The 25,716-nt window shown below is 34.0% G+C and overlaps 1 protein-coding gene across 1 annotated transcript; it reads right to left on the bottom strand.

Annotated features, from left to right (window-relative positions):
- Positions 1-5,098: 5,098 nt before the first annotated feature.
- Positions 5,099-15,183, bottom strand: LOC109066741 (melanocyte protein PMEL-like). The gene is made up of 12 exons (XM_042733614.1): positions 15,028-15,183; positions 13,598-13,693; positions 12,111-12,256; positions 10,876-11,017; positions 10,427-10,588; positions 9,890-10,210; positions 9,225-9,764; positions 8,955-9,122; positions 7,593-7,695; positions 7,124-7,332; positions 6,931-7,018; positions 5,099-6,797 (listed from the first exon to the last, which is right to left on the bottom strand). The coding sequence occupies exons 1-12, from the start codon at positions 15,095-15,097 to the stop codon at positions 6,647-6,649; spliced, it is 2,196 nt and encodes a 731-aa protein (XP_042589548.1). The 5' UTR covers positions 15,098-15,183; the 3' UTR covers positions 5,099-6,646.
- Between the last annotated feature and the right edge of the window lie 10,533 nt (positions 15,184-25,716).

Here is a 25,716-nt window from a genome sequence, read left to right as displayed (position 1 = left end):
CCAAATACACCAAATAATGTTATTTTTTAGCAACGTCATATGACACCTTTAAATGTGTCACCACACTGCAATGGCCTAAAGAGATGTGGGCTCAGCTTATGCAGTGCAAGCTGTATATGTTTTGCATTACCAGTAGAGAAAAGTCCAGACGTCTGACTAGTGATCAAAGAAACTGTTCTGCATGCTTGTGACGTAGTACCTGAGACATATAGACAAAGATTTAGGACCCATAAGAAAACTGACAGACAAATATTTGTGGAGTTTGCAAGGGATAAATGGTGTATGTCAAGTTTCAAAAGTTAAAAATTAAATTAACAGAAAGTGACGTCAGCCGCTGTACTCACTGCCAATGTAACTATATTTTGAGTTAAATCTCCAACAGACATATTCTGGGGACACATAGGACTTATGTTGTATTTAGTAAAAAGGGCACAGAAAAATTAAAGATTGCTGTTAATTTACTCATCCTCAGACCATCCAAGATGTATAGGTGACTTTTTATCTTTAGTAGAACTTGTAAAGAAGCTTTTTAGCTAAAACCTTGGTCCTTGGTGATTCCTAAAATGCAGCTACTGTCCCTTTGTGGAAAAAGACAGGGAATTTCAGCAAATGTAGATGCATGCCAATGCAAGGAGGATTTTGTTAAAGTCTGTCCACATGTTATGACTATGTGGACCATGGAAAGCTTTGTGCTCTGCCAATGTAAAAGGTCCACATATTTATCGTGTTTTAGTCAGGCAAAGAGAGACTGACCATTAACCCTCAAGTCATTTGTTTGACTTTAAGCTTTAAGGCAGTTATTTCAATGAAAACCATCAGAGACTTTTGGTCCTGGGTAGGGAGTTGTAATATTAGGAACCATATATTCACAAAACCTGTTTAAATCAAAACAGCAATTAAACATACTAAATCTTCTCAATATATCTTTGGTAAATTACTTCCATATGTTGGATGTGCGTTTTTTTGAGCCACAGTTTATGTTATCATGGCAAAAGCGTGGTATGGCATAATCCAGTTTTACAGAATTGGATCAGCCTGACAGCGTTGAGGTTTTATGCTGTGATAAAAACTCCAGGTTTGCATGCATGTAAAGGTCAAGAAAGAGTGTTGCTCTGAGAGCAACGCCATTACTTGTTTACCTTTACTTTGACATTTTGAATCGGCAAATGTTTAAAGTTTCCCTTCTGGAGATTTTTTAAGGAAAATTGAAAAGCTATACCTCAGCTGTCACGTCATCACACACCACTGAAAGCTGTTTTATAGGATGTAGCCCTCAGATTGAGAAGCACCACAACTGTAATCTGAAAAAAGAGAACAACATGTATGCCTAAACAGATGACAGAATCATTTTTGGGTAAAATATCCCTTAATACCTTTGGACAGACAATATATTTATATGTAAACCTTAGTTATTCTTAATATTAACTTAATGTTAGTTATGCTTGTTGTTAATGTTAACACGTTCCAGGTTAAATAAATAAACATTAATTACTTTTTTATATATATTATCAATGTAATTAATTAATTATTTACTAATATCAGAATCAGAGTGAGCATTGTTCATCAAGAGTGCATAAATACATACGGAATTTGGGTCACCCTTTATTTTAAGGTCCAATTCTCACCATTAACAAACCATTAACTACGACTTTTGCCTCAATAAACTCCTATAAGTTGCTGCATATTAAAAGTTAGTAGGGTAGTTGTTAAGTTTAGGTATTGAGTAGGATTAGGGATGTAGAATATGGTCAAGCAGAATGTGTGCTTTTTAAGTACTAATAAACAGCCAATATGTAATAATAGGCATGCTAATAAGCAACTAGTTAATAGTGAGAATTGGTCCATATACTAAAGTGTTACCCATTTAAAAGAAAAAAAATTAAGTAAATAATAATAATAATAATAATACATAAAAAAAGTAACTTACATTAGATTTGACAGTTTATTATAGATGTGTGCATTGTGTGCTGTACACCTGTAGAAACAATATGTATTTACATATTGTCTAACGAATTAGACCACTGAATTATAATTTATAACAAAAATCAGGTCGTAAATTGGTGTGTTAGTTATTAAAGTTGGACATGGCCTGGGGAAAAAAACTGTTTTTGTGCCTGTGCCTAGATGTAGTGCACAGAGATCTGTAGTGTCTGCTTGAGGGGAGAAGTGCAAACAGGTTGTGGCCTTTGTGAGAGGGGTCTGTGATGAGGTTACCTGCCCGATTAGCTGGTGCACACCAATTATCCTCTCAGCTTCCTAACAGTCCGTTGCAGTCTACTTAAGTCTGATTTGCTGGCTAACCCAAACCAGGCTGTTATAGAAGAGCACAGAACCGACTCAATAACAGCTGAGTAAAACTGTGTGAGCAGCTCCTGTGGCAGGTTGAACTTCCTCAGCTGGCAAAGGAAATACAACCTCTGCTGGGCTGAATGACTCTTCTGCAGCCACAGTGCTGTCCATGATGGTGAGTGGAGGGAGTGCTGGGGTGTTTCTCACTATCATATCATATCCACTGTTTTGAGTGTGTTCAGCTCCTGGTTGTTATGACTGCACCAGACAGTCATTTATATGCAGACTCATCACCGTCCTGGATGAGGCCAATGAGTTTAGTGTCATCTGCAAAGTTCAGGAGCTAGACAGAGGGGTCTGTAGAGGTGCAGTCATTGTTGTAGAAGGAGAAGAGAGGTGGGAAAAGAATGCAACCTTGTGGTGCAGCAGTACTAATTGTACAGGTATTAGAAATAAATTTTCCCAAAACAAAGTATCAAGCATTTTTTTTTTTTTTACATTTATTCCAAAATAGTAAGTATAAGCACACAGTAACAATTTTCTAAATGAATGTATAATATATTAGTGAACTGATACTCAGCTTTTCATATTTTCCGATCCAGGGGAATGTTTAAAGTTTTGGGGGGCACCCTCGGTAGAAATTGCGTTCCAGCCCCTGGGTAGAAGATTTGCACCAGACGTCTGATATTTATGTGAAAAAATTACACTTTGAACCCCATGAGGGTTTTCAATAGAAGGTCAAAAAGAGTTAAGCTGTGCCCTTCTCTCCCCTACTGTAAATGTGCCTCTAGGAACCGGATTGCGAAACACTGAACAGAAATAAGCAATAGTACAGTCGAGGCCAAGAATATTGGCCCCCTTGGTAAATATGATCAAAAAAGGCTGTGAAAATTAATCTGCATTGTTAATCCTTTTGGTCTTTTATTTAAAAAACTCACACAAATGTATCCTTTCATTGGATAATAAGAATTTAAAATGGGGGGAAATATCATTATAAAATAAATGTTTTTCTCTAATACACATTGGCCACAATTAATAGCCCCCTTTTTTTCAATACGTTTTGAAACCTCCATTTGCCAGTTTAACAGGTCTTAATTTTCTCCTATAATGCCTGATGAGGTTAGAGAACACCTGACAAGAGATCAGAGACCATTCCTTCATCCAGAATCACTCCAGACCCTTTAGATTCCCAGCTCCATGTTGGTGCTTCTCCTTTTCAGTTCACTCCTCTCATTTTCCATAGGGTTCAGGTCAGAGGACTGGAATGGCTTTAGCAGAAGCTTGGTTTTGTGCTCAGTGACCAATTTCTGTCTTGTTTTTGAGGTTTGTGTGTGGGTTATTGTATGGTTGGAAGATCCAAACATGGCCCATTATAAGAGTCAGTCACTTAGTGATTTTTTTATCTGTTGGTATTTGATAGAATCCATGATGTTATGTATCTAAACAAGATGTCCAGGACCTCCAGCAGAAATATAGGCTCACAACATCAAAAATACAGCAGTATATTTCATTGTACACATGGGGTACTTTTTTTTCACTGTGTTCACCAAACCCATCTTGAGTGTTTGCTGCTAAAAAGCTAATTTTTTAGTTTCATCTGATCATAGAAGCCATTCCCATTTAAATTTCCAGTCATGGCTGATAACTGAATATGCTTTAGTTTGTTTTTGAATGAGCTAGGAGAATTTTTCTTGTAACCCTCCCAAACAACATGTGTTGATGTAGGTTCTTTTTGACAATTTTTTTAAAGGTTTTCTGAACCAGAGACTATTTTCTGTAATTCTCCAGCTCTTTAGCTACTCAAACTCTCCTCCTCACCGTGCATTAGGACGATATAGACACACGTCCTCTTCCAGGCAGTTTCGTAAGATTTTCTGTTGATTGGAAATTCTTAATTATTGCCCTGATGGTGGAAATGGGAATTTTCACTGCTCTAGCTCTTTTCTTAAAGCCACTTCACCAATTTGTGAAGGTCAATTATCTTTTCCTGCACATCAGAAATATATTCTTTGCTTTTTCTCATTGTGATGGATGATTAAGGGAATTTGGGCTTTGTTTTCCCTCGCTCTTTATTTTCCGTGAAACAGGAAGCCAGAGCTGGATGATTTCATGTTTATAATCATGCTGGAGTGCTCAAAATTGTGAATATGAATGGGAATATACTTCAAAAATATTTTACTCATAAGAATTTATAGGGGGGGCAATAATTGTGACCAACGAGTATTTAAGAAAAACATTCATTTCATAATGATATTTCCCCTCTGTTTTAAATTCTTATTATCTAATAAAAGGATACATTTTTGTGAATTTTTTAAATAAAAGACCAAAAGTATTAACAATGCAGATGAATTTTCACAGCCTTTTTTGATCATATTTACCAAGGGGGCCAATATTTTTGACCTCGACTGTAACTAATTGTAATGGCACATTGATAACACATTTTGTCATTAAATTTAAAAGCATTTTGTCATTAAATTTAAAAACCTCACTGAGATGGCCTGCCTCAAATGTACATATACGAGTAACAATTTACAGTATAATAAAACAAACATAAAACATACAAACTTAAATATATTTTCAGATCATTAATTCATTCTCTAGACCTTGCATAACAATTTTAAAATGACTGAAAGACACCAAATAATGTAGCCATTGTTTTGTTTGCAAAGATTTCCAAACTGAGAGGGTGGCATAAAGGGTGGTTCTAGTCAAAGGTACATAGAGATTATAATACTTTTGTGAGCATAATAAATAGTTTTTTTTTTATTTTTTATGAATGAATGAATGAATGAATGAGACAACAGAGAGGTAAAAGACCTAATATACTGTATTTTATATATATGCTTTGCATATCAAGTACTAACGCATTGTCCTTTGAGTGTTATTGACTGTGTTCCAAACAAGCATGAGAGACAGACTAAGTTAAGGGGGAAAAACAAAAAGAGGAAAAACAGAAATAAACAGAGCAGAGAAGACAGTGATGAAATCTTGTTCACAAGTCACTGTAAAAACCTAAAGATATAACTTATTTGAGTTTTTAGCTTCTTCTCATGTGTTTTTGTCATTGTGATTACTTCAAGCAGGATTGTTTTTAATAGAGCCAGACAAAAAAGTTGAAAAGAGTCTGGAGATGTTTTTATTTAGGGTTAATAAGTCATTAGTATGCCTATTATTATTTATAAATAAAACATCAGACCTTTTGGGTCGATATCAAATTAACACATAGTTTGTTAAAAACATAAATGATGTTGAGGTTTTAAATCAGTGCTTCTCAAGCTTGTCCTTAAGATCCCCCACTACTGCACAAACAAATAAATAGTTTTTATTTGTGCATGTTTCTCATATCAGACAAACCTATTTGAGGTTTTGCTATCTCTGAAATGATGAGTTGAATGAGGTGTGTTAGATGAGGAAGATATCCAAAATGTGCAATGGTGGGGGTTTAAACAAGTTTGAGAAGCACTGCTCTAAATAATAAAATTAGATTATAATAAAGGATAGTTCTACAAAGGTAATTGGTCAAAATACATAATTTTTGAATTATTGATGGTTAAACACTAATATAAATTTACATCGTAGTTTAATGTAAATATAAATTTACTTCATAAAGCTTCTTAATTTTGCATAAATGTTGAACAGGTGCAAGGCTTTTCTTGAAACATTTGCTTTTAGTTGAAAAGATGATTTGAAGAACAGCTGACAATGTCTCTGTGGTCTGTAATAACCTGACTATAATCTGATGATTTTAAATAAGACAATATACCTATCAAGCAGTTTAATTGCATTGCTTATAGAATTATTACATTTACATAACTGAAGATCCATATAACTGTTAGCTAAGGGGAGAGTGCCACCCACTGTACTGTGATTTTTGTTAAAGAGTGTATATTAGTTATGTGAATAACTGTGCCATGTGAATTCTTAACATTTGTAACAAAAATTTTATATTTTCTTTTACCTTTTGTACTTTTTATTCCCACCTTCTTTAAATAATGTAAGTAAACTACTTGTTTTTTTGCATTGTCCTGTGCACTGCACAATATTTTTTTCATTCCTGATTGACGCCTAGGGACATAACAAATAACCGAAGGGGAAAAAGTCAGAATATTGCAACCCAAGAAAAGCTAACCACTGACAGGAAATATCTGCAACTTTTTATAATGACACACACAATATATTCTGTAATTATGCAGCAACTGCCACATACAATAAAACATCATTTACATAATGTGAGGCATATTATGTATGACATTTTGTTATTACAGTACAATGAGGCCCTCATTGTTCATATTAAATTCTCTTATTGAGAGATTGTACAGACTATGCAATATGCCTTAAAGCAGAAGTGGACAGCTTTTCACACCACTCGCCCAAGCAGGAGCGGGCGGCTTTCTGCAGTGGATCTCCAGCTCAGAAGGTTCCACAGCGTTAAAGGCACCGAGCTTCTTCCAGAGCTAAAACTGCTGCTTTCATTATAATCGCTCAGTGGATGGTACTCCTTAAATCGCCTGGATAGAAAAATATACCTTGAGGGTAACCCTTTAATGTACATAAACTTCATTTACATTTAACTAGGCAGCACACAATAACATATTATTAATATTAATTTTGATAAAACCCATATGTGTATTGGTGTCTTACTTGTATGTAAATGCAATGGCCCCCACAGCACAAATAAAAACCAGGACTCCCAGTGTTGCGCCAGCCGTGTTCTTTGATGAATTTGTGTCTGCAGTTTTAACAAGATAAGTTTTGGAGTGGTGAGGTTATAGGGTATGCTCAGGAAAATACATTTGATTATTTTAGATATACTTTGAATTTATATGACACTTGCCTATAGCCACACTGAGCTTTGCACTGGTTACTGCCAAGCTGACATCATTGGTTAGAGAGACGTTGATACAGAAGGTGCCAGAGTTGTTGAAAAATTGTCGCAGCACCATCTGACACTCAGAGGTTGGAGTCACAGCATTACACTGTAGGTCCTGAACAGGGCTTGTGCAGTCTGCATCAGATACCACAGTGCAGACTTGATTTGGCAGGCTGGCAAGCAAATATAAAAGATTAATATCTTTGCATAACACATTTTATGTTCTACAACAGCCATTATTACATTTACATTTCCATTTATGCATTTAGCAGACACTTTTATCCAAAGTGACTTACAGTGCATTCAGGCTATACAATTTTTACAATACTGTTACATTATTACCAAATTAAGACTATTAAAAAACAGTAACAGCTGAAAACAGTAAAGCCTATATACAGTCTATGAAATAAATCCATATTAAAGGAATATTTACCTTCCTTGGCATGTGACTGTAAGATCTACAGCATTCTGCTCCAGCTCTGTGGCCAAAATGACCACATTATTTACCTCCACAATCTCAACACTCTCTATTCCCCCTGAGTTGGAAAAACATAAATGTAGAGAATATTGAACATGTATGTGGACGGGCTTGTGCACATCAATACACTATTAAGTGTATGTATATATATATATATATATATATATATATATATATATATATATATAAAATAGAGGTAGAAGTGATCTGTTTAAAGGTATCATTAAGACAACATAATAAATGTGAAAGTAAATTCTGACCATAAATTTAGGTGGGGCAGATTCTGGGATGAATCTAACAATATTTTACTAACCTACTGTATGATTAACTACTAGTAGACTGAGTTTTACATTTAATTAATACAAATGCAGAATACTTTTGGCAAATGTCTTTGTGTAATTCAGCCTGAGGGTGGCACTCTAACCTTGAAGGGCAGACTTTACATACATAAAATATTATATTAGAATACACACTTTAATGTAGTACTTTATGTGTTTGAATACTGAATTAGAATGTTACAAATTGTGGAAAACGAAAGCCATGTTGATTCCCAGAACAATTAACTACATTTCATGCGGGGAACTCTGTTACTTACCAAAAGAAACACTAATTCACTATTTGCAGGCTATTTCTTTTACACACACAAACACACACACACACACACACATACACACATGCACGCGTTTGTTTCTGGAAATTGTGGGGACTTTCCATAGACTTCTATTACTTTTATACTGACCAAACTATATTTAACCAAACTATATATACCGCTAAACCTACCCTTTACAGAAAAACTGTTTGCATTGTTACACTTTCAGATAAACATAATTTACTATTTTTAATACATAGTTTCCCCCTGTCAAAAATTACAGGATTTACTATCCTTGTGGAGACATTGTGGGGACATCCTTGTGGCATAAACAAGTACACACACACATGGTAGTGTGGGGGTTAAAAATGCCCCCGTACTGTTTTTTCCCAAAACAATGACTAGATAAAGTCGAGATAATTTTTTAGAATAAGATACTTCAGATTTGGTGTGGTTAATGTTCAGACTGTTTTCTATCTGTGTGCCAAATTTCACAACTTTTACCATACAGTTCTATGGACTGCCATGGACTGTTGATTTTATTTATTTTCCCAGACATATAATATAAAAATGTAAAACATTTTTAATGTGTACTTTTGTATAAATCTCATCTTTCTTTTTTGCCCTGGTGATTAATATTCAGGTTTAGTATTATTGTTTAAATTAAATTAAATTAAATTAAATTAAATTAAATTAATAGTAGTAGATAAGTAAATAAAAATACTCACGGACTACTGTAAGAGTTGTAGAGAAAGAGCCATAGCGATAAATCATACAGTTTGTTTCTGTTGGCATTTCTGGTGCTTGCCGCTTTGCAATGATTAGAGCGGCTTGGGTTGCTTCAGTTCCTGCCACCAGTTCAGCTTCTAATTCACTCACTGTTGCATCAGGTATGCCTGCAATTGAATCACCAATGGAAATGCATTAAATATATGACTAAATTAATTGTTATTGATTTTATAAAGTTATGACAGTCTAAATAAAGTTTTTTTTTTTACCAGTGATGGCTTCGGTTGCCTCGTTGACCCCAGCAACAGTCTCATTAACTGCTTCTATGTCTTCTACTGCAGGTAAAACAGATGCTACAATATCTGTGACCACTGCCTCGGGGGTGATAATGATTATTGCATCACCAGTTGGTGCCACTGTTTCTATAACTGTCTGAACAGAGGCTGTGTCAACTACAGCAGCAGGGGGTTCTGGGAGTACTGTGGCTGCTAGATTGATTATAACCTCGTCTCCTTCTGGGGCCATGTCAGCCGCAGGAACTTCTGTCGCAGGTTCAGCCTCACCAGCCATAAGTGTGGCTAACATAACTTCAGCAGTATTGTCAGCTTCAGCCACAGCTGTGTCTCCAGCAACAGTGGGCACCTCCTGGCCAGTATTATCTAATTCTGCTTCTGTGTCAATTGCTGACACTGCCAAGTCATTGGCAACGACAGTGACATCAGCTGCAACTCCTTCCTCTGCTGTGGGTATGACATCAACCAACTGAGGAGAAACAGTCAGCACAATGTTTTCCACTGCTGTTGCTTCATCTGGCAAAAAGGAAAAGGCACCAACTTATAAACCTTTTGGAAATCTCCTCAAAATAATTTATGGACTGAGAATTGTCTTTCAAATGCCATGAAATATGATATTTGACTATAGTATGAAATTCTACCTGTGACAGGAACCGGAGGTACAACAGTGGCTGCTGGAGTTGGACTGAGCTGACAACCAGTTGAGATTGCTGCCATCAAAACCACCTGTGGCCTGAAGGAACCAGTTGTAAGGTATGTGTGGGTAACAGTAGTTTCACGGGAAATGAGAGTTCCACTATTGTCACCAAAATCCCAGTTGAAGGTGATGTCTGACGCACTGAGATAATGGCTAGGGTCATGCAAATTAATGTCAAAGGACACAGCTCTGTTCTGGATAAAGCTTTGGTCACCCTGATTGATGTCACCAACCTGAGATAATGTCACTGTAAAAGGAATCTGGTCTAGAGAAGAAGAGGAAATTTCGTTAGGGTCTTGTGGGAATATGTTCAGTAAATGACAGCATTGGTTTACTCTTTACAGTTCAGTTCAAGGCAGTGGTTTAATGGCATGAATTCTTACTACAGTGTAAGGTAAACAAACTAGGCTTATTTTTTTTTTCTAAAGGATAGAAATGATAGAGGATTTCTACATAAATGTGAAATTATCAAACTACTCACCAGTGATGGAGAACTGGGTAGATGCATAACCAAGGGGAACAAACTTGTCTTTGCCACGGCAGTGATAAATTACTATATCCATTGTGTAAGAACCAAGAGGCATCTTGTCTGTTTCAATGGTCAGTAGAGAGGTGGGACCATCAGCCACCTGCCAATATTTTCCTGAAAGAGAGAAACAATTTAAAAAAAGTAACTAAAAATTCATCACTAGTAGCCCCAACACTGCTCCTAACACCAAGCTACCTATAAAATCAGAGAGAAATTATTTTAAAATAAATGGTTCATAAGAATGTTGTACAAGCCTCCACAAGTCTAACCTTAAAGTCTTCATAGATTGTTGATCCAAGTGTGTGTGTCCTACTTGCATATGCAAATCCATCTCTCCACTAAATATGTAGGTTAATATATTTTACTCTAGAATAAAAATACAGGTTAAAACTTGCTCTTACCCCATGTTTTCCATACATAGATGAAGCGGGGCTTTTTGTTAGAGACCTTAGTGAAGGGTGTCCTGTCAGGAAAGACACCTGTCCATACTTGAGGGATGTTAGACTCAGGGTATACAGTCTGGCCCACAGTATAGAATGTTCCTAAAAGACAAATATATATATTGTTTATATATATATATATATATATTACAATTTAAGAGAGAGAATTTTGTTGTTTGTTTTTTTTAGTTTTTTTTGTGTTTTTGGATTAAGTTTGTTATGATGATGAATGGTGCATTTATTTGATCAAAATACAGAAAAAACAGTAATATTGTGAAATATTATTACAACTTAAAATAATAGTTTTCTATTTGAATATACTTTAAAAAAAAAAAAATTATTTCTGTGATGCAAAGCTGAATTTTCAGCATCATTACTTCAGTCTTAAGTGTCACATGTGACATCCAGTCTATCACATGATCATTTAGAAATCATTCTAATATTCTGATTTATTATGAGTGTTGGAAACAGTTCTGCTGTCTAATATATTTGATGAATAAAAGGTTAAAAAGAACTGCATTTATTCAAAATAAAATAAAAAATTCTAATAAATATATATTCTAATAATATATATTTTTCTTTACTGTCACTTTTTATCAATTTAACACATCCTTGCTGAATAAAAGTATTGGTTTTATTTTAAAAAAAAAGAAAGAAAAAAAAAATTACTGACCCCAAATTACTGTCCAGTAGTGTATATTGTTATTACAAAATATTTATATTTTAAAAACATAGCTTCTTTTTTTTTTTTTTTTTTTTTTTTTTTTTTAATTTTTATTCATCAAAGCATCCTAAAAAAGTATCACATGTTCTGAAAAAATATTAAGCAGCAGAACTGTTTCCAACTTTGATAATGAATCATCATATTAGAATGATTTCTAAAGGATCATGTGATAATGATCCTAAAAATTTAGCTTTGCATCACAGAAATAAATGATAATTTAAAGTATAATAAATTTTAAAACAATTATTTTAAATTGTAATAATATATCACAATATAAAAATGTTTTTCTGTATTTTTGATCAAATAAATGCAGGCTTGATGAGCAGAAGAAACTTTCAAAAACATTAAAAATAGTAATGTTTCCAAATTTTTGACCTGTACTGTATATATATATATATATATATTTAATTTTTGTAATGTTTCCAAATTTTTGTGTTGTTGTGTTTTTTTATGTATGTTTGTTTGAATAAAAATTGATTGTACAGTTTCTTGCCCACACCACCTGTCCATCAGGGAGTACTGTCTGGTTCTGAGGGAAGCGAACATCGATGTTGAAAGTAGCTTTGGCTCCTGTCAGTGTAGGAGAATCACTTCTGACTTCAAATGTCACCTCTCCACCTACAGCCAAAAATCATTTCCAGACATACTGTAGTTTAAAGGAAAGGTAGCAGGTGTAGCATATCTTCTTCAAAAAAAATTTAAGTAAGCTCAATAATTAATTTTGACTTGTAGCATATCCTAATTTATTCATATGCAAACCAAAAAGTTTCTATTTGTAAGAAGGAATTCTTGTTCATTATTTTCCACAGAAGTTTGAAAATACAACCCCAATTCCAGAGAAGTTGGGAAGTTTTGTAAAAATGCAATAAAATCAAGAATCTGTGTTCATTCTCTTTAACTTTTATTTAATTGACAAAAGTACAAAGAAAACATTTCCAAAGTTTTCACTGACCAACTTAAATGTATTTTGTAAATATGAACAAATTTTGATTCTGATGGCTGCAACACACCCCAAAAAAGATAGGACAGGGGGACATTTAACACTGTGTCACATCAACTTTCCCTTTAATTACAATGTTTCATTATTTGGGAATTAAGGATTCTAATTGTCTAAGTTTTGCAAGCAAAATTTTTGTCCAGTCTCTCTTGAAACATCATACATTTTCAATAGGAGTCGGATCTGGACTGCTGGCAGGCCAGTCTAGCACATTCACTCTGAGTCTACAAAACCATACTGTTATAGCACATGCAGAATCAGAGATGGCATTGTACTGATCCATGAACCATGGACTTACCATGAAAGACATCATCTTGATCACAGTATATTTCTCTGTACAACTCCAATATATGCCTCCATGTCAATGGTACCTTCACACATACTGTATGCAAGTCACCCATGCCGTTTGCACTGATGCATTCATAAACCATGACAGATGTTTGTTTTTGCATCTGTCACTTATGAAAGTGTGGATGGTCCCTTTGGTCTTTGGGACTGAGAACTCGAAATTTTTCACAGAAACAAGTTAAAATGTGGACTCATCCGAGTACAGTACACCTTTCCACTGTCATTTTGACTATCTGAGATGAGCTCTTGACGTATAGCTTTCTCCTAGAGTAACAGAGTTTCAAGTTGCATTTTGAATATTATTTAACCTTTTCACTTTTATTTTGCCTTTGTCCCAACTTTTTTGGAATGTGTTGCAGCCATCAAAAAATTTTCATATTTACGAAATAAATTTACATTAATTTATGAAAACTTTGGAAATCTTTTCTTTGTACTTTTGTCAGTTAAATAAAAGTTAAAGAGAATGAACAAATCACAAATTCTTGACTTTATTGCATTTTTACAAAATGTCCCAACTTCTTTGGAATTGAGGTTGTACTTTGAGCTCAATGTCTTGCTCTTTAACATTTTTAGAATGTGTCAGTTAATTGTGTATGCTTAATGTGCTCAACTACCTTTCCAACAGTCTCTGTATCTGGGATCTCCATCCCTCCAAACTGGATACATTTGTGAATTCCATGAACGATAATGTGCGAAGCGTGTTCTTGATTCTAGAATGATGAAAAGAACTAATAAAGTTTTTGTTTGTGAAAGAGCATTAAAATAAATTTTCAAATGAGCAATTAATAAAGTTAATTTCTTTATTCATATCACAGGTCTTCTTTAAAACTCATCTATGGGGAAATTCTTTTTTTAATGATTTTTCAATCTCCCAACAGACCCAGTAATTAGAAATCATTAGATGTGCGAAGTGCACATCTATCAATTTAATTCCCTTACTTCAGCTTTATAAGCAACCCTTCAAACAATAAAAGGATGCATATTAGATAAGCACATGACTAGCCTACATGAGATAGCAGATTAGAATAATGGTATAATAGATATTTTTAGACTCTTTAAGTTAAATATAGTACAACATAACACATACTATAATTTAAAAAGGAGTAGTTAAAGTAAATAAAAAGTTCAGTTTTTAAAGGTTGGCTTAAGTTCATAAGCGAAATAATCAAAGAAAAAAATCTAGAGAATGTGAGGATTGGCAAATAGAGTCACATGACCTCTACAGTCCCATTCAATCCTTTTCATGTGACTTTCAGCTGAGGTTACCACTCTAATCCCCACTGCTGTAATGAGGTAAGATCCCACAGAGCTCTGACACTGGTCAACCTTTCATTTTTCACATTGTATGTATGCGTGCATCTGAATGTTTGTGTATCTAATTGTGTAAGCAATATGTAATTTATTATATGTTTTAAGACTCGTTACTTACATTTTATTTATTTGGTATATGTTTTTATCCAGAGCAATACATATCCAGAATATAAAAGCCATAACCTGATGTTGCCAGCATAATTGTTTAACATCTGGCATCATGCAGCAACACTATACTTAATAAAATCAAAGAATGGCCAATTATCACTTTAAAAGTTAGCCTTGCAACAAGCCTCTTTAAAGCATTTATCATGCAATACATTTAGATAAAATTGTAAATGAAAAAAAAAATAAAAAAAAACACAACAATAAAACACTGATTTGTTTAAAGTGCTGGTATTTAAAATAATGCTACTATTTGTCAGCTGTGGATTTAACCCAAAGATTCTAAAAGAAGAAATACATATGAAAAAAAACTTTTTAAAAATCTTGAGCAACTTTATTTACTATGAGGTATTCAATGTATCTGCTTTATACTTTTAAATTCTGTACAATCAGTGATTCTTAGCAATGGTTTCCAATATATAAAGTATACAATAACAGTATAACAGAAATTAATATAATATAATATAATATAATATAATATAATATAATATAATATAATATAATATAATATAATATAATATAATATAATATAATATAATATAATAATTATGATAACAGAAATACTCACGTGAATGTGCTCCTGATGAGAATGTAAGAATTAGAAAGATGAGAGCCCTCCACATCATCAGGGTATGCATTGATGGCTACAACACCAGTCACTGATTCAGATTTACTCTAGAGACCCAAGTGTCTTGCACATTCTTCAATATCAGTACTCAAAACCAAACCCCAATGTATGACATCATAGATTTGTGCATATTAGGTTCCTCCCACACCCTCAAGTAATCCTATAGAGGGTCGTAGTTTAGGAATGTTTAGGAAAATTCTTACAATGCATCACTGTTATGCTGGGATTTTGAGCTGGATTTAATGAGGATTATTGAAATGGTTATCCTTTTATAATATTATTGATTTCATTTATGCTGCTATGACTGTAACAAGATTATCTTTTAGCCATTTTACCAGTTTCACAAGTTTACATAATTAATTATCATTATCTGTACTTGTGTGTTTTACAACAGGTTATACACAAACTTGTACATGTACACCCTTTACTGCATAGAGGAAATCTAAAATTACCTAGTAGTATGTGTGCACACCCTTTTATTTTGGGAGATGGAAAAATTTGCTAATCACATTCAAACTCTTACTGAAAAGTAGAGTTTACATAACGCTACTTAACCCTCAACAAAAATCTCCCAAAACATTACAGGTACCACTGAATACCATGCAGGCCATCATCAACAAGGGGAGACAATGTGACACCACAATGACATCCAAAAGGATAAAGGAAAAGTAAACAGGTCATCTGTCAAAAACTGATGGAAAACTACAATAATGAAAACTTGTCATTAGCCACAACAGAAGAGATCTTGGATTGTCCCAAATACCAAACCTTTTTTGGCACAAGACCTGCAGGCCTCCATGAAAATTTTAAGACAAAGAGGGATTTAATCATTCAGCACGATAATAACCTCAAACACAAATCAAATCAAGATTTGAAAAAAATAATTCATCATAAGACTTGAAGAGGACTATACTCAAAAGATCCCCTGACTATTTGAACAATCTGAAGCTCTTTGAAAAGGAAGAATAATAAAACTGACGAAACAAGAGGTGACAAAAAAATACTGTCAGCTTCATTAAAAGCAAAAGGTTTTATCAACTAAGTATTAGTTGAGGGGTCATTTAAAATATTTTATTTTTCTTTTGTTTTCCTTAGATTTTTTTTGTATTGAGATTCTCTTCAGTCATCATCACTGCCAAATTTTACACTGAATTCACAGCTGTACAAAAATATTATTTCAAAATGATAGATTTGTAAATATGAATCCTGCTTCTGCAGCTCCTGATCTTGTGATCATATGTGGATCCTGTGAGAATAAATGTCCATTCATTATCTACAAATGAAGACAAGAAAGAGGGCAATATTCTTGAAGCATGGCTGTCTGAGAATCGTGCTTGTTGGGTCATATCTGTTAATATGACCCAGAGCTACAGTGATGGAGAGTCACAAGATGAGAGTATACGCACAACCCAGTCAATGATGTTCTTTCATCATTGTTCTCTTTCTCCTCATGTCTTTACCTTCATGTATTTTTCTTGTTCATTCTTAGCATTCTTGGGTTGGTATTAGTGTTACAGTAACAATATATTTATGGTTATTCTTGGAGGTATTTTTTCAAATGAATTAGAATTTAGGAGTTAGGAGTTAGACTTTTTGATTGCAGTTGATTGGAAAAAAATTGGAGAACAAATGTAAAAGAAACAAAGAAGTGTCATGTCTGGTTTGATATCAGATGGTGGGATTTGATATTCTCTTTACCAACAGTACTGTATAGTCATGTTATAATAAGTCAAGTTTTAGACATAATTAGTTTTATAACTAATTGCTGAGAACTGCATATCAAGGCATTGCTATTTCTCTGTTTTATTTAGTGAAAATATAACTATATCTATATCTATATATCTATATCTATATAACTATATATATATATATATATATATATATATATATATATATATATCTATATATATATATATATATATATATATATATATATATATATATATATATATATATAGATAGATATAGATATAGATATGTTTGATTAGGGTTGGGGTTAAAGTCTTCAGGATGGTAACCCTCCACGAAAGAAAAAGGGAAGAAAAAGAAAAGAAAAGAAAAGAAAAAAAAACTAAATCTAATCAAACACATCTGAACAAACTAATGCATGTCTTCAATATTTGAAGAAAGCTATAGGCAGATATGTTTTTTGGTGGAGCTAAACACTGCAGGAAGTTGATCTCAGGGGCCAGAACTGCTCAGCCCTGACATAGATTGATGTGGATTATTGTGGATTAACCTTTTTTTTTACCTTTGAACCAGGGGTTTCCAGCCCTGTTCCCAGGGATCCCTGTTGAAAAAAAAAAAGAAAAAAAAAAAAGGGCATATGCTGCTTTAAGCTGGTCATGTGCTGGTCCTAAGCAGCTTGAAAAGAATGACTTGGTTTCACCTCTGGTTAAATCAGCTGACTGAGTTCATGGGTGAAATAAACATATGGCAGGACTTTTACTTTCTGACCCCTGGACTTTCCACCTCTGGTACTAATGGTAGGCTATTAGTTAGATGTCAGATATGTTAGCCTATGTATTTTTATGCTATGATTCTCCGACGATTCTGAAAACAAACATTAGACAACCAAACAAAATGTCATCTGACAAAATTATTTAACTTTATGAGTCTATTTATAAATGTCTAAAATGTTATAAATGGGTCTATTTAAAAATATTTATTAATTTAAATGAATTCATTATGTAGAATGTATATAATTTTATAAATTAGTATATTTTTAAATATATATTTTTTTGTCCAGAGTTTTTGAACGAATCTCTTGAATAAGTCAGACATCAAATACATTTACCAGTCACTGTTTGCCACCTACTGGCATAATGTAACATACTGTATACAATCTATATTTGAAGCTTAGTATTACTTCTAAATGTTAATTACTCGTTTTGATCGATCTCGGCTGCCGCAACATCAGAGTCTATATCCAGATTTTTAAAAAATTCTCTGAATACTTTAGTTATCATTTAATGTTTGCAACACAGAATGGAGCCTACTGTAGATTGTTTGTGTAGACCGTTTCAAACATAAAGCTTAGGCTACATGATGAGCGCTGCTCTCTCTGCATTAGCGGCTGCGCAAAAGCAGGTTTAAGTATTCCGATGTTATTGTGTTTTCAAAGGTTTAATAGACATAGCGGAATCACTGTCATTTAGGGACAGGATCGCGTGTGTTTTAATCGAAATCACGATCTTTTATTGATTTAACGTGCACACAAATGAGCCTATAGCCTATATTTTTTTTTTTTTTTTTTTTTTTTTTTTTTTTTTTTGTAGCCCATGTCATATTTGTACCAGACCTCAAAAGTAACCCCTGCCCAGCCCGTGTCTAACTTCAGTCAGTTATGGTCTTATTGGCAGTGCCCATGTTGTTAAGAGAGACACCAAAAACAACTGCCATGCATTTTGTGACAAAATTGAAAAATGGTAAGTGTCACTATTGCGAGTTAAATGTACTGGACCAATGCAGGAACAGTTTCTTTTCTCTCTCGCGCCGTTTTTTCACAAGTTCATCAAACAACTGTGGTAAGTCAGAATACTCAATCACAGTGAGCAATGGCTTCTTCTCCTGCTATTGTTGTTTGCACCGCTTGCCACATGTATAGTTTATCTCTCTCTGTCGGTGACGAGGGATTCACATGTGATAAATGCAGGGAAATAGTTAGGTTGACAGAGAAGATTTCAGAATGAGAGACACCCATCCAAACTTTAATTGAGGACAGTAAGAATGTGAGGGCTGTAGATACGTTTTTGGATGCGACTAGCTCGGCATAGTCGCGGGTCAAAACACCACTCTTCCATTCAGATCAAAACATTAGACAGGTTCTCCCCACTCAGTGACCCACTGAGAAACCTGATCAAAGTGCTCTAGTTATCGGCGATTCTATTTTACAGCACGTGAAAATAGAGACACCAGCCACTATAGTCCAATGTTTACTGGGAGCCTGAGCGCCTGATATCTTGGCAAATTTAAAAGTGCTGGCTAATGCTAAACGTAAATACAGTAAGATTGTTATTCACGCTGGTGCTAATGATGTTCGATTTCGCCAGTCAGAGATCACTAAAAATAACATTGACGAGGTGTGTGAACTTGCAAGTACGATGTCAGACACTGTAATATGCTCTGGTCCTCTCCCTGCTTAATGTAATGATGAGATACATCGCAGACTGTCATCACTCAAACTTCATATAGCTAAAACTGTAAATTCTACTCCTTCTTACAAGTATGGTAGAACCATCACTTATACCACAAAAGACTGCTTTGTAAGTAATCTTCCTAATTTATCCCAATTCCTTAGCATATCCAAAACAACTTGATGATGTAATAGAAACTATGGACTCTCTCTTTTCTAGCATTTTAGATACAGTTGCTCCTTTACGCTTAAGGAAGATTTAGAAAAACAGTCTGACACCGTGGTATAATGAGCGCACTCTAAAGAGAGCAGCCTGGAAAAAGGATCTTAACTGGAGGAAAACAAAACTAGAGGCATTTTGTATTGCTTGGCGGGAAAGTAACCTATCCTACAGAAAAGCATTAAAAACTGCTAGATCTGATAACTTTTGGTCTCTTTTAGAAGAAAACAAACATAACCCCAGATATGTATTCAATACAGTGACTAAATTAACGAAAAATAAAGCATCAACAGGTGTTGACTTTCCCCAACAGCACAGCAGTAATGACTTTATGAACTACTTTACTTCCAAGATCGATACTATTAGAGATAAAATTGTAACCATGCAGCCATCAGCTACAGTATTGCATCAGATACCCTGAGGAACAGTTCCACTCATTCTGTACTATAGGAGAGGAAGAATTTTATAAACTTGTTAAATCATCTTGACCAACAACATGTATGTTAGACCCTTTTCCATCTAAGCTCCTAAAAGAGGTGCTTCCAGAAGTCATAGATCTTCTTCTGACTATTATTAATTCATCATTGTCATTAGGATATGTCCCCAAAACCTTCAAACTGGCTGTTATTAAGCCTCTCATAAAAAAAAAAAAAACACAATTTGACCCCAAAGAACTAGTTAACTACAGACCGATCTCAAATCTTCCTTTTCTGTCCAAGATACTAGAAAATGTAGTATCCTCACAATTATATTCCTTCTTAGAGAAAAATGTTTTGTGTGAGGTTTTATATTTGGGGTTTTGAATTTATCATAGTACTGAGACTGCTCTCATTAGAGTTATAAATGACCTGCTCTTATCATCTGATCGTGGTTGTATCTCTCTATTAGTGCTATTAGATCTTAACACTGTGTTCGACATTATTGACCACAACATTCTTTTGAATAGACTAGAAAACTTTGTTGGCATTAATGGAAGTGCAATAGCATGTTTCAAATTGTACATATATGACCGCTATCAATTTGTAGCAGTGAATGAAGAGGTATCATGTCAGTCACAAGTGCAGTATGGAGTACATCAAGGCTCATTACTAGGGCCATTACTCTTCACGCTTTACATGTTACCCTTGGGAGATATCATCAGGAAACATGGTGTTAGCTTTCACTGTTATGCTGATGATACTCAGCTCTATATTTCTTCGAGGCCCGGCTAAACATACCAATTTGAAAAACGAATGGAATGCATAGTTGATATAAAAAACTGGACGACGAGTAATTTCTTACTGCTAAATTCTGAAAAAACAGAGGTGTTAATTATAGGACCTAAAAACTCTGCATGTAATAACCTAGAACACTGTCTAAGACTTGATGGCTGCTCTGTCAATTCTTCATCATCAGTAAGGAACCTAGGTGTGCTATTTTATAGCAATCTTTCCTTTGAAAGCCATGTTTCTAGCATTTGTAAAACTGCAAGTTTCCATCTAAAAAATATCTAAATTACAACCTATGCTCTCAATGTCAAATGCAGAAATGTTAATCCATGCGTTTATGACCTCAAGGTTAAATTATTGTAATGCTTTATCGGGTGGTTGTTCTGCACACTTAAGAAACAAACTCGAGCTGGTCCAAAATGCAGCAGCTAGAGTTCTTACTAGAACCAGGAAGTATGACCATATTAGCCGGGTTCTGTCAACACTGCACTGGCTACCTATTAAACAATGTATATATTTAAAAATCTTGCTTATTATACATTAGCATTTGAACGAGCTCTTATTACATTATAGTCTTCCATATCCGCTGTGTTCTCAAAACTTGGGCAATTTGATAATGCCTAGAATATCAAAATCAACTGCGGGTGGCAGATCCTTTTCCTATTTAGTGGTCCCAAACTCTGGAATAACCTACCTAACATTGTTTAGGAGGCAGACACTCTCTGCCAATTTAAATCTAGATTAAAGACCCATCTCTTTAACCTGGCTTACACATAACACACTAACACATTTCTAATATTCAAATCCGTTAATGGATTTTTCGGCTGCAGTAATTAGGACAGCTGGAGACGGGAACACTTCCCATAACACCTGATGTACTTGCTACATCATTAGAAGAATGGCATCTATGCCAATATTATTCTGTTTCTTTCTTATTCCGAGGTCACCATAGCCACCAGATCCAGTCTATATCCAGATCAGATGGTGGACCAGCACCTAGAGAGGACCTTTACAGCCCTAAATGTCAGCGGAGACCAGGACAACTAGATGAGCCCAGTAAAGACCTTTTCTCAGACGGCCACCGGGACAATATCACAGGAACCAGTTGAGTCCTCGGCACAATGTGACTTTGCTGCAGCCTGGAATTGAACCAATGGTTCGTCTGGCCAGAGGAGAACTGGCCCCCCAACTGAGTCTGGTTTCTCCCAAGATTTTTTCTCCATTCTGTCACCGATGGAGTTTTGGTTCTCTCCACTGTCACCTCTGGCTTGCTTAGTTGGGGACACTTCATTTCCAGTGATATCGTTGACTTGATTGCACAGATACTATTTACATTGAATTGAGCTGGATGATGACACTGAATTCAATGATGAACTGCCTTTAACTGAAAAAATTAGTGTTTACTATTGTCATTTTGCATTATTGACACACTATTTTCCTAATTAATGCTGTACAGTTGCTTTGACACAATCTGTATTGTTAAAAGTGCTATATAAATAAAGGTGACTTGACTTGACATCTGCAAGTAATGTATTTCAGGAATAAAAGTCAAGTGAATTAACTTCAAAATCTCACCTCCATGACTACCTCTAGTCAGCAGACAGTAGTCAGTGACTTCAGTTCTCTGCATTTATTTTGTACGAGAAATTTGTATAATGTGTCAAATGTAGTCTGTATTTCTGTAACGTATTTAATTCAGCAATAAAGCTTTGATATGTATCTTGCTTTTGAACAAATTGACCGTTCACAGTACTCAAGTGGAAAGATCATACTGTTGTGCTTTGTTTAAAACACCGAAAATAATTATAACATGCAATGAAAACATTTAGTTTCAGTGACTTTATCTGACTAGACTAGCATCATTCAGTTGTGAAGAGCATTTTTAGACAGCATTTTTCAATATTCTGTGTCAAATCTTTGATGTCCATGTAAAACCGGTCTTGTTTAACCAGTGCTAAATATGCAACATCACTGAGAGCAGCTTGAACAAGAAGTCACAGTGTTTTGATTTCAAGATGCAGTAACTAAATTGTATTTAGCAAAGTCCTATATATAACCATGTATACCATATATAAAATTGTTCAGAATATATTAATTACCGTGTTATCATTATCATAGTCATCTTTGATCATTATCAAATTTGTGGTTCACAATGAATAGTTTTAACATTTTGAAAAAAAAAACTTGATTTTTCAATTATATCAATCTAGTTGTAGTTTTATTGTTTTCGATTATTCTTTGTTATTTTTAGTTTTGTTTGTTTCTTTGCAAGGTTTAGTTTAGTTTTTTTCTTCTTCTTTTAGTATAGCCTATTATGAAACAAAAAAGGAGCATGGGGAAAACAGTCATTTGTGTAATGTGGCTCATACTCCCTTAGTTTGATAATCATTCTTCTTTTAAATAACAACACACCAGAACTGTCACAAAAGTAAAGAATGCTTCTTTTTATTGAACTTTTACTATAAATCCCTCTTTAATGCACAGAAGATAAAAATATATATATATTTTATATTGTATATTATTATAATTCATATGATATTAGTATAATAAATAATTAGCAGCAGTTAAAGGCAGTTTTGTCTCTAAAATTCAGGCAATTTTTTTCTCTGATATTCTTCTATTCTACACCGCTTTAATATGGAGCAACAGGTACAAGGGAGTGGCTAGACTAGGGTTGACTGGACCGAAAAAAAATAAAAAATAAAAACCACCACTCGGAGACACATGACAAAACTGCAGCAGCAAAGCAACCTCACCAAGACAATAACCAACCAACAACTAAGGAAAACTGAGCCGTGAAGTGAACATTGTCAATCATCTCCTAAAAATGTAGTAACTTTGACAGAGACCAAACTGTTGTGTCCAGACTGAAACATTAAGGCTTGTGGGGTACTCCCGGTCAGCATTTGTATCAACTAGGGGTGGGTGATCTGACCAAAGTCTTATTTCACGGTATGAGAACTTTATTTCATGATAACAATACAGCTATTTTATTTTATTCTATATTTGTTATTAAAAATAAGGAAAAAAAAAAGCAAATTACAAACACAATAGAACAAAAAAATTATTTCAGCTACAGTAGGTTTAACGTAGTAAGAATAGGCCTTCTACAGAAATGGAATCCAGTGTATAACTAAAACACTGTCTTTACTGCATGAATCAAATATGAACTGATTCTCATTAAAGATCCAAAAGTGATTCAGTCAAGAGCAGTGAGTGATTTTCTGTCCTTTGTTGTTTGATTAATGACAAACAGCAGCAGGTTTATTAGATTGATGTACATTTTCTGTTTGCACATTTTGGATGTATTGCTTATTGTGCTTAATAACTTCATTAAACATCACACACGTCCTGAATTTGTGATTGCATGCTGAGAGGTGGCTTTCTGTGCACATGCTTTGGCTATGTTTCAGCATAAGCATTGCATTCTTACTAGGTACTAGGCGTCTAGTAACTGATTAACATCAACCATTTCCCACTCTTTATTTTCCCATTCATGCAGGGGTTTATATATATATATATATATATATATATATTATATATATATATATATATATATATATATATATATATATATATATATATTTATTTATTTATATCAGGTGTATATAAAACTTTAATTTAGTTATGTGTTACATTGATATATTTGCATACAAAAAAATATACTATATAGAAAAAATCTATACCGTGGTAACGATATATACCATAATATCGCCCAGCCCTAGTGAGAACCCACCAACAGAGGATGGTCAAACCACGAATTGGTGACACTGGGCATCCAAGGCTCATCAATGGTAGAAGATCTATGTGGTGACAATGTTATGATGGGCCTGTGTAGGTGCAGAATGGTCATAGCTCCCATGACGAAACCAGCTTACAGCCGAAAGCCCATAGAATGAGCACATGAGCAATGGAACTAAACCTTGGAGTAGTGAAAGAAGATTGTCTGGTCTGATGAGTCCTGTTTTCTTTTCCCTTACGGAACAAAAATATACGGGAATATACTGCAAAATAAATAGGATATATTACATTACAATACATTTCCATACATTGGAAACTAGTGCTTACATTACTCAATATACAGCAATAGTGTGGAGGGAAGTTACTATTAAAAATATTGCATTACAATATTTTGTTACTTTTTTTAAAAAAAAGTAACTAATTAATTTGCTTAGTTACTTTTTATTGAAAGTAATGCCTTGCGTTACTTTTGCGTTACTTTTTAAATCTGGATTGGGCTTGCTTGTAATTTCTTCTATATAAAAAGTTCTATTTTTGGCAAATGTAAAAGACCTTTCACACCAAAAGCCTTAGGCTGAAGGAAGTGTAAATTCACGTCTGTACAATAGAACGTAGAAGATGAAAGTTCAACACTTTTCAGCAATAAAAAAGAAGAAATGTTAGTTTATCTTGTGAAATTTTTCGCTTATTAGTATGGTTGAATTGGATCATAGAAGGACAGCAGAAAATTTGTAAATAAAATGGGATTAGATACAAAAAGGATATTTGTATTATTTAATTATTGCAGCTTTGTGTCATATTCTGAGTTGTTTTAAATGTTTTTATTAATATTATTATTATTTTGATGAATTTTTTTTTTTTTTTTTTTTTTTTGTTACTGAGTGAGTGGGTGAGATGAATTAATGCATGTTCACATTTATTCTAGAACTAAAGTAACATTAGAATTCTCTCAACATGGGGACAGGAGAGCTTTTAATCAATAAATGGGAAAAAAACTTAACTGCCGTTACTTATTTGAAAAAGTAACTCAGATATTTTCTGTTAAATTAAAAAGCAATGTGTTACTTTACTAGTTACTTGAAAAAAAGTAATCCGATTACGTAACTTGCGTTACTTGTAATGCATTACCCCCAACACTGTACAGCAATATATGCATTGGCTATATACTGATACATACAAATATACAGAATTTAGAAATGAAGACAAAGATTGTCTCATATTCATAACATTTGATCCTTTATTGAGTATATTTTGCATATTTATGTTCCCATATAAATGTGAATGTATATACACACACACACACACATATATACACATTTATATGT

This window comes from Cyprinus carpio, chromosome B11 (assembly GCF_018340385.1).
Source record: "Cyprinus carpio isolate SPL01 chromosome B11, ASM1834038v1, whole genome shotgun sequence".
Lineage (NCBI taxonomy): Eukaryota > Metazoa > Chordata > Actinopteri > Cypriniformes > Cyprinidae > Cyprinus > Cyprinus carpio.
The sequence above is the reverse complement of the archived record's forward strand: the minus strand, read 5'-3'. Positions and strand labels throughout refer to the sequence as shown.